The sequence below is a fragment of the Natrix helvetica genome (genome assembly GCF_964273705.1).
Source record: "Natrix helvetica genome assembly, chromosome: 5".
Lineage (NCBI taxonomy): Eukaryota > Metazoa > Chordata > Lepidosauria > Squamata > Natricidae > Natrix > Natrix helvetica.
The window spans coordinates 22,829,464-22,843,425 of record NC_138551.1 but is presented as its reverse complement, the minus strand read 5'-3'; the positions used below and the strand labels follow the sequence as shown (position 1 = coordinate 22,843,425).

At 39.3% G+C, this 13,962-nt stretch overlaps 1 protein-coding gene across 5 annotated transcripts in view; it reads right to left on the bottom strand.

Moving 5' to 3' along the window:
- SI (sucrase-isomaltase) overlaps positions 1–13,962 on the bottom strand; it is a 186,155-nt gene that overhangs the window by 80,877 nt on the left and 91,316 nt on the right. For all 5 annotated transcript variants that reach the window (XM_081954756.1, XM_081954757.1, XM_081954758.1 and 2 more), the window contains 7 exons: positions 13,184–13,293; positions 11,168–11,322; positions 9,001–9,172; positions 6,496–6,595; positions 5,342–5,454; positions 3,767–3,892; positions 211–342 (listed from right to left, as the gene is read on the bottom strand). In XM_081954756.1, coding sequence (XP_081810882.1) covers positions 211–342; positions 3,767–3,892; positions 5,342–5,454; positions 6,496–6,595; positions 9,001–9,172; positions 11,168–11,322; positions 13,184–13,293 — 908 coding nt within the window. The remainder of the gene's footprint in view (positions 1–210; positions 343–3,766; positions 3,893–5,341; positions 5,455–6,495; positions 6,596–9,000; positions 9,173–11,167; positions 11,323–13,183; positions 13,294–13,962) is intronic.

Sequence of the window (13,962 nt, the reverse complement as noted above, 5' to 3'; positions counted from 1 at the left end):
TGTACCCTATGACTGTCATTAAGTGTTGCACCATATGATTCATGACGAATGTATCTTTTCTATTATGTACATTGAGAGCATATGCACCAAAGACAAAAAGCGAAGTGGTATACAATTCTAAGTGTTATTGCTATATTCAAACAATTGCTGATAAAGTGTTTCAATAATTGTTTCACTTGTCCTTGAACTGTTTAAATTAATCAGAATTACCAGTATGATGACATATTTCTGTCCATGGTCATGAAGGTCTTGGACAAATTCAGGGAGCCCTGCGAAATTTATCTTGTCATAAGTAAAATCTTTCTTGTCTTCCATGTAGTCAATATCAGTATATTGAACATCCTGGAAAGAAAATTGTAGCCATTGGAAATGTTGAATTCTTACATTATTGCAACCCAGGCAGAACTGTGAGGAATCATCATTACCACCAACACCAAGATCATCATCATCTATATAATACAATACAATACAATAGCAGAGTTGGAAGGAACTTTGGAGGTCTTCTAGTCCAACCCCCTGCCTAGGCAGGAAACCCTATACCAGCGATGGTGAACCTTTTTGGCTTGTGTGCCATAAGGGGGGGAGTGCAGGGGGGAGTGTGTGGGCATGCCGCACCCATAATGCAATGTGTGACCCCCCCCCCAGTGCTCATGGTGTAATACAGGCGCCCCCCATTTTTTGCATGCTTTTTTGCCCTCCCTAGGCTCCAGAGCCTGGGGAGGGCAAAAACAGTCTCCCCCGTCCGCCCGGAAGCCCTCCAGAGGCTTCAGGGACCTTCAGGAGGCTTCCCTGAAGCTTCCGAAGCAGTCACAATGACCCTCCAAGCAAACAGGAAGTCACTTCCGGTTTGCTCAGATGGTCGTTTTGAGCACTCCGAAGGCTTAAGGGACCTTCAGGATGCTTCCCTGAAGTCTCAGGAGAAATCAAAATGACCCTCCAAGCAAACTGGAAGTCCGTTCCCGAACTTCCGGTTTGCCTGTAGGGCTGGTTTTTTGCACTCCGGAGGCTTCAGGGAAGTTCATGAAGCTTCTGGAAGGCCTCCAGGGGGGGAGGCTCTTTTGCCCTCTCCAGGCTCTTATAAAGGCTCTGGAGCCTGGGGAGGGTGAAAAATGGCTTTAAAAAAGGGTGAACTCAGCTGGCCAGCACACGCATGTGCGCTGGCCAGCTGACAGGGCAGCACCTCGCCTGTCCTGACAAATGGCTCTGCGTGCCACTTGTGGCACACGTGCCATAGGTTCACCATCACTGTCCTATACCGTTTCAAACAAATGGCTATCCAACATCTTCTTAAAGATTTCCAGTGTTAGGGCATTCACAACTTCTGGAGACAAGTTGTTCCACTGATTGATTGTTCTGCCAGGAAATTTCTCCTCAGTTCTAAGTTGTTTCTCTCCTTTATTAGTTTCTACCCATTGCTTCTTGTTCTACCCTCAGGTGCTTTGGAGAATAGTTTGACTCCCTCTTCTTTGTGGCAATCCCTGAGATATTGGAACACTGCTATCATGTCTCCCCTAGTCCATAGACATACCCAGTTCCTGCAACCATTCCTCATATGCTTTAGCCTCCAGTCACCTAATCAACTTTGTTGCTCTTCTCTGCACTCTTTCTAGAGTCTCCACATCTTTTCTACATCGTGGCGACCAAAACTGGATGCAGTATTCCAAGTGTGGCCTTACCAAAGCATTATAAAGTGGTATTAACACTTCACTTGATCTTGATTCTATCCCTCTGTTTATGCAGCCTAGAATTGTGTTGGCTTTTTTGGCAGCTGCTGGACACTGCTGGCTCATATTTAAATGGTTGTCCACTGTATAATGAATACCAAGAGAAGCATAAAGGAAAGAGAATTGGTGCTGATGAGCTTTTTAATCTAAATGAAATAATTGGAAACATTAATTCTATATCATATCTAAGTCTCCATTGGACATGAGAGTGTATGAACTATGATTATTGTTCTGTATATAATATGGCTCATTTTGACTGAGCAAATGAAACCAAAAGGTTCATTTGGTTTCTCACATCCTGCTAACAATGTTATATTCAGAAAATTATATTTTCTCTGAAACTGCAACTCTGGCTCATTACAAAAGCCAATACCCCCATGCCCAATTTTCATTACCATAATAACATGCTAGGTAGCCACCCTATTTTTTTTCTGTAATGTATATAAAAAAGTAAAATACACTGATTTATCCTTTAATATTGCAAAGAAAATTGGTTTGTCCCAACCCATTATTTTAATGGTAGAGAGAAAATGTATATGTTGTTATCTGATGAAGCTGATGCTTTAGCTAAGGGAACTGTTCCTTGCATTAGCTAAGTTAAATATTCACAGGTGTGACAAAATTCAGCACCTGTTCTCATTTTAATTCTGCAGCCTCCAGGGAAGACTTTTTAAAACTAGATTCCCAACAAGTAAAAAGTCTTGTAAAATGACATTCTTGATTTTGTTCTCTCTGTATTGCCTAAACATTGACAATTTTATTGAAACCCTATCTAACTGTGATCCTTTACTAAAACACTGGGATTCTAGGAGTTATTAAAAAAATATTTCATTTCCATTGATTGGATCGAGATTGAGAATAGCTGATGTGAGAAGCAAAGCACTATAATTTCCTTAGCCAGTGTGAATTCTACCAGTTATATCAAGAATAGGCAACCTACTACCAAAATTGTATTTTGTCCCCATGTCTTTTCTAGTAAACAACCTAGTCCGTTTTTAAGGACAGTGGAAACATTTCCCACTGTGTTAAAGTAGGAAGCACATAAAGATTGTACTATCCTAAAATATCCTAAATGTAGAAGATAACCAGGCTGAGGGATCAAATGCATATCAGTCTTGAGTCCTTTTATGCCCACAAGAGATCTAAGTCCAATTCCTCTTGAATTCCACTGACTATTATCTACCACTTATGCACCACTTACTTTGACTGTTGGTAGTTCAGATTCTGTTAGAGTGCTTTAGCATGCAATAAACCTATATGAATTGCACATATTACTGATTTCTGCACTCGACACTGAAAAATATGAACATCAAATACAAAATATCCTTTTAAAAAGTCCTAAAATAGGTTTACCATTTTAGTTACAAACATTTTTTAATGAAATCCAGCTACCTCAAACAGGAAATAAAGAGTATTAAATCCTAGCCCTGTCCATTTTGTAAATCAACCTACTCCTTGGGACTTCCTATTTTCTACCAAAAAAGATGACGTGTATCCCCTAATCCAAAATTTATCCATCCCTAGATTACAACTTACTTACTTCTTTGGTCTTTCTGCTGGCTTGTTTTTCCAAAGCATAGTGTTGTCACTGAATTAAAATTGGATCAATGACATTAAAAATTTCCACATAATTCATAGTTTCTTCTTCCATCAAAGTCACAAAGAAAAGATTACCAGGAGGTTCATGCATATTGTAAGAAAATGAGATCTCATAATAAAACTAGCAAAAGTCTTAGACATATGTAAGAAAGGACCTTGATTTGATCAAAATCAAATTTATTAAATGAGCATGGATTTGCTTCCCATGCTCATGCTTCAAGGGAAACTAGCCATCCAATTCTACCTTCAACATTATGAATCCTGCAAGAATTGTATCTTTCTACTGAACACAGTAACACAGTCAAATTGTATCCTGGTCTTGAAAATAACTGATTTTCCCCTCCAATCAATAATGTACTGATTTATTAATTAAACTGATGTATGTAGCCACCCAATTGTCACACAGTGATCCACTCCTTCTCCACCCTTACATTTTAACTTACATAAGGTATTCCAGCTGCTCGATTCCTTTCTACTACAGCTTTCACATCATTAAGGTCAGTGTAATTCCATCGACAGATATGGAAGCCGAGACTCCAATAGGAAGGCATCAATGGAAGTCCTATCAACTTTACAATTAAAATACAAAGCAAAATTTAAGAGGGTAGCATTTCCTTTTGCATTGTATAGTTTATAGAGAATGATAATATTTTCTTGAAATGTAGACAAAGAAGAAGACTACTGAAATCTCTGAACCGCCATGCTACTGGACAAGACATATTCATATTGATTAAGTTTCTAGGAAAAAGGTAATGCAGTTTTAAGACGCCACCAGAATGCAGAAAAAAATTAGATTTGTCAGTGAGTGAGCATCCTCACTCATTGCATTACAGTGTGATATGCTGGCTTGACAGCCGGGGATAGAAACACATTATAGAGTGTGGCGAGAACAGCACAAAACATTGTGGCTATCCCCTGATACCACTAGATGACATTGCTAGGGCTTGCTGCCTTAGAAGAGTGAGGAAAATCCTCAGGGATGACTCACACCCTGGCCAGTCCTTCTTTATTCTCCTACCATCTGGAAGGAGATATAGAAGCATAGGCAGTTGTACAAACAGGCTGAAGAACAGTTTTTATCCATAGGCTGTCAGACTCCTGAATGAAAAATAACTCTACAACAACAAAGTAGAGTCAGTGAGACATGCAATAAGGTCACATGAATAGGATTGGTTGATTGTTAGTAGGATTGTGTTGGGGGAGGGTGCATGAAGGGAGGCTCATTTAATCTCACTGTACACATGTTGTACTCTGACAATAAAGGATTGAACTGAATTTGAATTCTTGCTTTATTGTATTTGTCACTGCGTTTTTTGTTTGCCAGCTGTGCTTAAACTCTAAGACATACGGTAGACTGATTTGACTCTTATCACTAAGCTCACTACGCATGTCCACATTCTTCTCCACATCATTATTCTTTGTTCACCTGCCAAGAGGGTAGGCAGGAACATTGCCAAAATGTAATCATTAGCTAGTAAGTTTTGTTTTCATTTTCTTTACAATAAAATGTGTTTCTTAGAATATATCTTGGGTTTATTTTTCTTAATTTTGAAGTATACTACAAGGAAAAACCACGATTCATCCCTCATTAAATACAATTACCCCAGGAGGGGAACAGGGCTGAATTTCCATCCTGACAGTATTTCCACCGCCTGAACCTAGGGATACATGAGTCAGTATTCAACGTTTGGTAGTACTTTGGGGTTGCATGAGGTTGAACAGCAGGAACATTAGCAACAGAAATCTTCCTCCAGATAATGCCCCAAAACTACTAGTTAAGGATTTTGATGAATTAGTAAGAGAGGTTGGATGAGATGAGGATTTGATCTAATTCAGAGAGATATTCATATGGCAGTGACAATCAGATGTGTCTTTTGTCATTTCTGCTTGTGTATCTGGTATGTCCCTAATCTAGAATAACTTCTCAAGAAAAGCAGATCTGCTCTTGTTAATATAAGCAACAACATATAGAGCTCTACTCTATAAAGATCAAGTAGAAACATGATAGAAAAACATACCAATAGATATTCTTGCACTACTTGTTCTGGAGTATTTCCTAAGAAGACGTAGAAATCTAAAATTCCACCAATTGTTCTGTATGTTACCGCAGGAGCAGGTTGAAGAGCAAAATCTGTTAGGAGAAATTCTTGAAATTAATTGAGACTTAAACACAAGAGTATTGTCTTTATTTTTACTCCTAATTTATTGTGTAAATTGAATATCTGAATGAATAGGAATCTTCCCAGGACTAGCATGTGCCTTTCAAAGTTTTTTTTTCCATATTTCAGATTTCAGTTGGAATTTTCGGTTGTAAAAAGAATCCTACTATCCTTTTAACAGTCTAACAGAATATGCACTATTCTTAATTGTTCCTTGAGAATCTCATAAAGATTGAATGGAGGACCACCAGTGTATAGAGAGACTGAGTGATTTAAAAATGTTGAGGATTCCAATGTAACTACATAGACATAGGTCCAGAGGTGAGTTCCTACTGGTTCAGGCCAGTTCAGCCAAATAGGTAGTAACTTGGCCTGCCACGCCCCTGAACCAGTTCTCTCTGCGACACAGTAAATGCCACCATCTTGTTTTTAGCTTCTGCGCATATGCAGAAGCATTTTTTTTAGTTCGGAGTGCATCCCTGAGCAAACCAGCAGTAACAGCAGCCGGAACCCATCCCTGCATAGGTCAACTGAATTTTAAATCTATAAAATTACTTTAGAGAACATTGTCTGAAACTGTAGTGACAATTTTCAGTGGACCTGCCTAGAAACACATCTGGAAGAAAAACAACGTAGAAACAATATGGAATTCTTCATAAATATTGATACTGCCTTGGTAGAATGCTTACAAATGGAACTATCAGTGTGATTTGGGAAGGAAAAGCAGTAATCTTATATCTGCTAACCTACCATGGCATTGCCTCACCAAGATTAAGGACTTGATTTTGAATAGATAGGATCACACTGTTTCACAATTAGACTCTCAATATTATTAGTTAGAGCAATGTAATTGGAACACAACTCCCTCAGAATAAATGTATTGGATGAAAAATGTAAGAGTATAAAACATACCTGATGATCAACTCTTGTGCACTCATCATATAAGTACATGTGTAGAAAATTGTTTAAGAAAGCCAGGTGATTTTTAACAAAGTCATAAATAATTTCCTTACCCATGGCATTACTGTTCATAAGGAACACTCCGAATGAATGTCCACTGGTATCTTCCAGACATAAGAAGAAAGTCTGAGCACCATACAGGTTGCTCATATCCTTTGAAGGAAACAACAACCATATGTAAATACTAAAGTTCATTAGAACTCCTGACAGAGGTGGTATTCAACAGGTTCTGACCAGTTCTGGAGAACCAGTAGTGGACATTTTGAGTAGTTCAGTAAATAGGTAAATACTAGAGGTGGGTTGCTGCCGATTTGGCCCGGATAGGCCAAACGGGTAGATGCGGTGGCGGGAGGCTCCGCCCACCCACCCAGACACTTCTGTGCATGCACAGAAGTGTCCAGCTCGCACGCAAGCATGCATGGGAGCACACCCAAACTGGTAGTAAAGAAATTAGCAACCCACCTCTGATAAATAAAATCTCTGACTGGCCCTACCCCAATCTATTCTCTGACTCCCAAGTCCCAGCTGATTGGGAGGATATGAGGATTTTGCAGTAACCTGGAGTGGGGTGGGAATGGAGATTTTACAGTATCCTTCCCCTGCCATGCCCACCAGGCCATGCCCACAAAACTGGTAGTAAAAAATTGTGAATACCACCACTGACTCCTAAGTGTTGAAATGGAATAACATGAACTGACTTGAACATGTATAATATTTTTTATCAAGTTCTCATACTGCTAAATAGTAGTATGTGGCTTAGTAACACCAGTGGTTTGGGAATCCATATTAATTTATCCATAATTAGATATTGGCCTTAAAATTAAGTGAAAAACCACATATCATATAGCCTTGAATTTAGACCACAAATGAGTAATGAAATCCAGTGTCTTCTGCTTTTTCAAGTATCTATTGTTAATCTGCTTCTTGCCCTACTGTCTAGAATCAGTGGATCTACTGGTTCTATAACAATATAAATAATTGATTCAGGCACTTGACATAAGACTGTCTACAAAGACTGTCCAAAAGCTACAGTGGGTCTAAAAATGTAGCCTATTCAGTTCTAGATTCTTGCTGCCACCACCAACCCTTCTCTTATTGTAACCCACTCACTCATGCCTGTGCAAAAAAAGTTAAGTTTGCTTGTTTTTGTTTATAAGCATTTTTTCTGTTTCCATTTTAATACGTTTTTAAAAAAAATATCTCAAGTTTTTCTAATATAATATGCCGATATTTTAAATGGGTTGCTATAAATGAAGTTTCTAATCCAAACTATGTCGGCTACCTTTGCTTTCTCAATTCATTCATACATATTTGTGCACATTTCTGTGTTATTTTTCCTTACTCTGGAAGGCGGTTCATTATTGGATTTGATGTACTACAAGCTCAAAGAAAAATCTCTTTGAAGACCAGATTGCATAAGTTAGAAAGTTAAAGGAAGTTAAAATACACAACATTTGTCTTCTTTGTCCAATATTTTTTAAAAAAACTGGAACAGCACCAATAACTGTATTCTTATAATTCCCCCCACCTCCTCCACCACCACCAGTTCTCTACAGAAAGGAAAAAAAGGCTTGCAAAAAAAAATTGATGCAATAGAAGTCACTGGAGTACAGGTAGTCCTCAATTTACAACTATTTGATTAATGATCATTTAAAGTTACAGTGGCACTGAAAAAACAGCATTTTTCACACTTAACAACTTAGCATCCCTGATGGTTATGTGAGGAGAATTCAAGTGCTTGACAATTGACATGTATTTATGACAGTTGCAGTGTCCCATGTCATCTTTTTTGAGAGCTTTTATGACCTTCTGGCAAGCAAAGTCAATGGGAAAGCCAGCTTCATTTAACAATCATGTCACTAATTTAACAACTGCAGTGATTCACTTAACAACTAAAGTAAAAAAGGTCATGAAATGGGGCAAAACTCACTTAACAACTATGTTGCTTACCAAAAGAAAATTTGGACTCAATTGTGGCCATAGGTTGAGGGCAGTGGTGGGTTGCAGAGGGTATGCCCTGGTACGGGAGTAGCGGAGCCTGCCCGGAGCACCGGATACCGTTCCGGTATGGTGCTCCGGAGAGCCCACCCGCCCGCCCGAGCTCCTTACCAGTCTTTTAAGCCTTCAGGGCTTCCATGCACAGGCATGGTTTGTACAGCACCTGTGCGACACTCCGCTGAGCAGCTGGAGTGTTGCGGAGGCTCGCAGAAGCGCTAAGACGCATGCGCATGCTGCATGCCTCCACGTGGACACCGCCGGTCCTATTCCAACCATACTGGTTGGAACGGGATCTGGAGCCCACCGCTGGTTGAGGGCCACCTGTATTTTTAACAAGTCAACTGTGCTTTCTTCTCTTGTGTTTCTCCTTTATGCCTTGCCTGAATTTTAAGTAATGATGTGCTTTCCTTCTATTCACAGCCATGTCAGAATCATGTTTCTTGGTTTATTTATTTTGTTTTCCTCCTTTCATTTCATTCATACAGAATCTTTTAAGTTCTTCTTTGTTTTACTGCCTTTAGAAAAACAGATCTGCTACAGAATCAGAAGAAGACACTTACCCCATTAGGAAAAGCATCTCGGGTAAAAATAGGCCATGTTTTCCAGTTAAAATCATGCCGATATTGTCGATGCACATGTTCTCCTACACCATAAACATTCCAGCTAGGCACTCTAATGGAAAGCTGCAAGAACTGGTCGGCATATATCAGAGGTCCTATACCGGTGTTGAAGCTGTTTGAATGATCAGAGGTATTATGCTTTTCATAAACTGGATTTTTTAAAAAAATGCATTTAAATCACACTATATTCATACTAAGCATTCCTTGTGAAGAAAAAAAAGGTAAGCAAAACACCAGCATTTGTTTAAAGTGGCATAAGAGCTCAAAATTGGGCCACCAGTAAGAGCTATTGTCACCAAGACAGGACACTACAGGACACCGGAAACATTTGGAAGAATAGATAATAGGTCTTTATTCCTTAACAAGCATTGCTCACTTTCTTGACTGCTGCTGATGTATTGTTTTAATTACCCCTTTTCAATATTGTGATAAGGATGTTACATAAATAAATGATGGCAGTCAAACTTCCCAGAAGGATGATTACTTCTGATTCTTGCCTAAAATGTGCAACAACAATGAATATGCTAGTGGATACACTTTCATTTCATGTTGAACAACAGAGCGACAGATAACAAAATCTGGTAGGAAAAGTGAAAAAACATCCTTTGATTTAGAGTCTTTCTTGGGATGCTGTTGAACATGCAGGCATCTTATGGTCTAGGACCATGATGGCGAATCTATGGTACGCATGCCAGACGCAAGCCGAGACCCTAGTTCAGCTCCACCAGCATGCGGGCATTCCTCCCACCAACCAACAGTTCTTCGGGTCTCTGCCACACATGTGGGTGATGCATGCAGGGAAGCTGCAGAGGGAATGTGTGGGGGCAAGTGCATGCATGCACTGGGACAGTGCACATGCGGGGGATTGCGCGCATGCACAGGGGGCAGTGTGTGAGGGGGTGCGCATGCATGTGATGTTGTGTGTGTGCAGGGGAGGTGCATTGAATTTTGGAAGTTTGGGTGCAAACTTTGGGCAGTCTGGAAAAGGTTAGCCATCCCTGGTCTATGAGATGTTTTCTATTAGAAATGTGTGCAGTTCAAATAAATAAATTTAATGCATTTTAAAAAAAAGTTTGGAAATTTATTGTCAATATATTGGCAACAGTTCTCAAAATATGGTCTGGGGACCTCTGAGGATTCCTAAGACCCTTTCAGAGAGTTAAAGATAAAAATAATCTCTCAACCTAAGTTTATAATACAATCAATATTGACAGATATGCCCACACAAACCAAACTTTAACTTTAACTTTATTTAGATTTATAAACCGCTCCCTCTCCCCAAAGGGACTCGGGGCGGTGTACAGTCAGAGTAAAAAACATACATATAGATAGAGGAGGCAATATACAAACTGTACAATAAAATAAAATTAAGACAACGTTAAAATCAACCCTTAAAATCTACCCCAAAATTAAAAATAATTAAAAATAACTGCCAGGAGGATAAGAATAGGACTATAGATGGGCTAGGCCAGCTAATTGGAACAGGTGGGTCTTGAGTTTCGTACGGAAGGAGCAGAGGTCAGTAGTGGTTCTAATATCGGGGGGGAGGTCATTCCAGAGGGTTGGGCCCATCACAGAGAAGGCCCTACTCCTGGGCGCCGCCCGTTGGCATTGCTTGGTGGACAGCACCCGGAGGAGTCCCTCCCTGTGAGAGTGAATTGGTCGCAGGGATGTATGGGGTAGGATGCGATCCCGCAGGTAACTAGGTCCTGTGCCATGGAGCTCTTTAAAAATGGTAATCAACACCTTGAAACGCACCCGAAAAACCACAGGTAGCCAGTGCAGCTCGCGCAGGAGAGGTGTTATGTGGGAGTATCTAGTACTCCCCATGATAGCCCACGCGGCCGCATTCTGGACCAGCTGCAGTCTTCGGGTGCATCTCAAGGGGAGCCCCATGTAGAGAGCGTTGCAGTAGTCCAGACGAGACGTCACCAGCGCATCTCAAGTTGTTTGAGATTCTCAATCATTTTAAAGAATCTTAAAGGAACCTTAGATCAAAATATTTGAGAGTTGCTAGACAATTATTCTTAGGATGGGCAAGTGGTTGAACAATTATGAACTCTGGATTGCCTATATATAAAAATCAAAGAACAGAAAGATAACTTACAGGACTTTATTGTTGCTATTCCTGATCACGCTGATTCCAAAAGGATTGTCTGTGACTTCTACTCGATACATTAAATTGGTTGCTTTAGATCCCTGGAAAGGCTGAACATTTTCATGTGGGACTTCATATCTATCTTTGTTGCCAGGATCTGTAATCTGTTAAAACCAAACATTTTAAAATGAAGTAAATGTTGCTATAGTGAATGCACAACTTTCCCTCATCTTAAATATTCTTAATTGACGGTAAACTATATCAGGTTTAATAAATGTAATTAATGATATTAGTCTTGTAATATAAAAAAAATAAGGATCCAACATCAAGCCCCAACTCATATGTTTTTGATCCAAATAAGATTCCAGAAAGCAGCTATGCTTTGAGAATCCTCAGGTGTAGATAATACGGCAAGCACCAATAAGATAGGTAAAAGCTTAGCTGTAAAAATGGAAGCCTAGGTCCCAAGGAATTAACATTTAGTTGTGGAAGCAACAGTCTTTCAGACAGCAGTTACGGTAAGCATACCAGTTTTAGACAAATTCTAGGGCCCTTCTTTTAAATCAGTATAAAGGATGTATTGCTTCATCTTCCACATCTCCTATTATTCATTTTATGTATTGATCAATTGAGCTACGCAATAAAGATATAGAATTCCCATAGTTAATTAGATTGAGGTGTTACCTATGTACAATAAAATACATACTATTGTAACCAATCAAATAAAATATGATTTTTGTAAGACCATAAAGAGGGTTTACAATTCCACCCCTTTACGCTTCGGGTTCTGATATCAAAAGTTGGGCTTCAATGTATTTGTGCTCTGATCTCTACAGTCCTCTGTATTGAAAAGATGGCATTTTGTTAGAGAAATTTCTACAGCTGCAGATGTCTAGATTGACTGAGCCTTCTCTGTTCTCAAAAATCAAAACCATTTTTAGTTGTTTCATCATCCTGTTATCAGAAATTCAAAGCAATGTCTTTTTTTAATTACCTTTAAAGTATTTCATCATTGTGAACCATGTTTTAAATACTTCGTTTTCTATGTACCCAACCCGATATTGAGCCCCCATGGTGCAGGGGTTAGAATGCAGAATTGCAGGTAAACTCTGCCCACAGCCAGGAGTTTGAGCCTGACAGAGGTCAAGGTTGACGTAGCCTTCCATCCCTCCGAGGTTGGTAAAATGAGGACCCAGGTTGCTGGGGGTAATACGCCGACATTGTAAATGACCCAGATGCTATAAAGCACCATGGGGCAGTATATAAGTGCAAGTGCTGTTGCCATTGCTACACCATCACAGGCATTCAATTCGAAAGTTTATAAAGGTTTCGTGCCTGCTTTTTACTAATAGAGTTAAAACTGTCAAACCAGACAGATGGTTTTCTCAGTGAATATCTGAAATGTCCTGAGAAATTTAATATTGGCTGTGAACCAACATGAGAATGCTGATCTTAAGAAAGTTTTTTCTTGGAATATATAGAAAGTACCCTTCAATATATATAAGTAGATTGTTCCTAAATAGGTATGAAATATACCTATTTGTATGCTGATACTCATTTGCCTTAAGATGCAGAACATTTTACTTTAAGATGATGAATCGTAAGGTTGGTTTTGCTTTATATACAATATTCTACAATTGGACAACATACCCTTTCCAATGAATATTTTATTTTTTATCTTTGAAGATACAGAAGAGATCTAAGCTGCAAAATTCCAGATGTTCACAATATGCGAGCAAAGATTTACTGCTTTCTATGTCTCTTTGCTGTAATCTAATGGATTTTTTACAATCCAGATCTAGTGCACTTAGCAAAAATAATCACATTGTACAGACTGAAAATTTGCCTCCAATTTCTGCACAGTAATCTTTGGCCCAGTGATACATTATGGAATCAACATGTCATTCATTCATCTTTTCATTCCCTGTTATTATTAACTTAAGCCTATTAGGTTTAGTTGCCACCCACTTGCAGTCCTTGATCTTCTGGTTGAAAATATTTCATTTAAAGAAAAAACAATCTAACCTTAAAATGAAATCGGTTTTCTGTTTGGTATTCTGCAGTGAAATGTAGTTTTTCAATATCATTCCCAAAGAGGGATGGAGAAGGTAGTCTTATTAGAGTAGCTTCAAATCCTAAGAAGGAAGGAAAGAAAGGAAGAGTGTTACTTCCAATATTGACAATAACAATAGTTACATGTGGTCTGCTGGGTACTCTTCATTCGGGACAAAGCAAAGTTAAAGAATAAGGCATGCAGTTTACCTATGAAGCATTCTGTCCATTCTGACCTTTAGATTAAATCTGTATTCAACATATCTGAAGCTGAAGTTGATTAGGGTGAACTCTGGACTAAAATCAGCTAATGAATTATAGACCAAAACAGACTTTGAATCAGTGGGGGGATTCACACTTTTTTTACTACCAGTTCTGTGGGTGTGGCTTGGTGGGTGTGGCTTGGTGGGCATGGCAGGGGAAGTATACTGTAAAATCTCCATTCCCGCCCCAGTCCAGTGGAAGGTCACTGCAAAATCCCCATTTCCTCCCAATCAGCTGGGACTCGGGAGACAGAGAATGGGACAGTGGGGCCAGTCAGAGGTGGTATTTACAAGTTCTTGGAACTACCCAAAATTTCCGCTACTGGTTCTTCATAACTGGTCAGAACCTGCTGAATACCACTTCTGCTTTGAATCTCTCTCTCTATATTAGTCCTTTTAGTTGATCCACTTCATTCTGGAAGCCTCTACTGGCCTTCCCCATTGCATGGAAGCTGATGCCCCTTGAAAATGCTGTAAGAATTTTCTGTA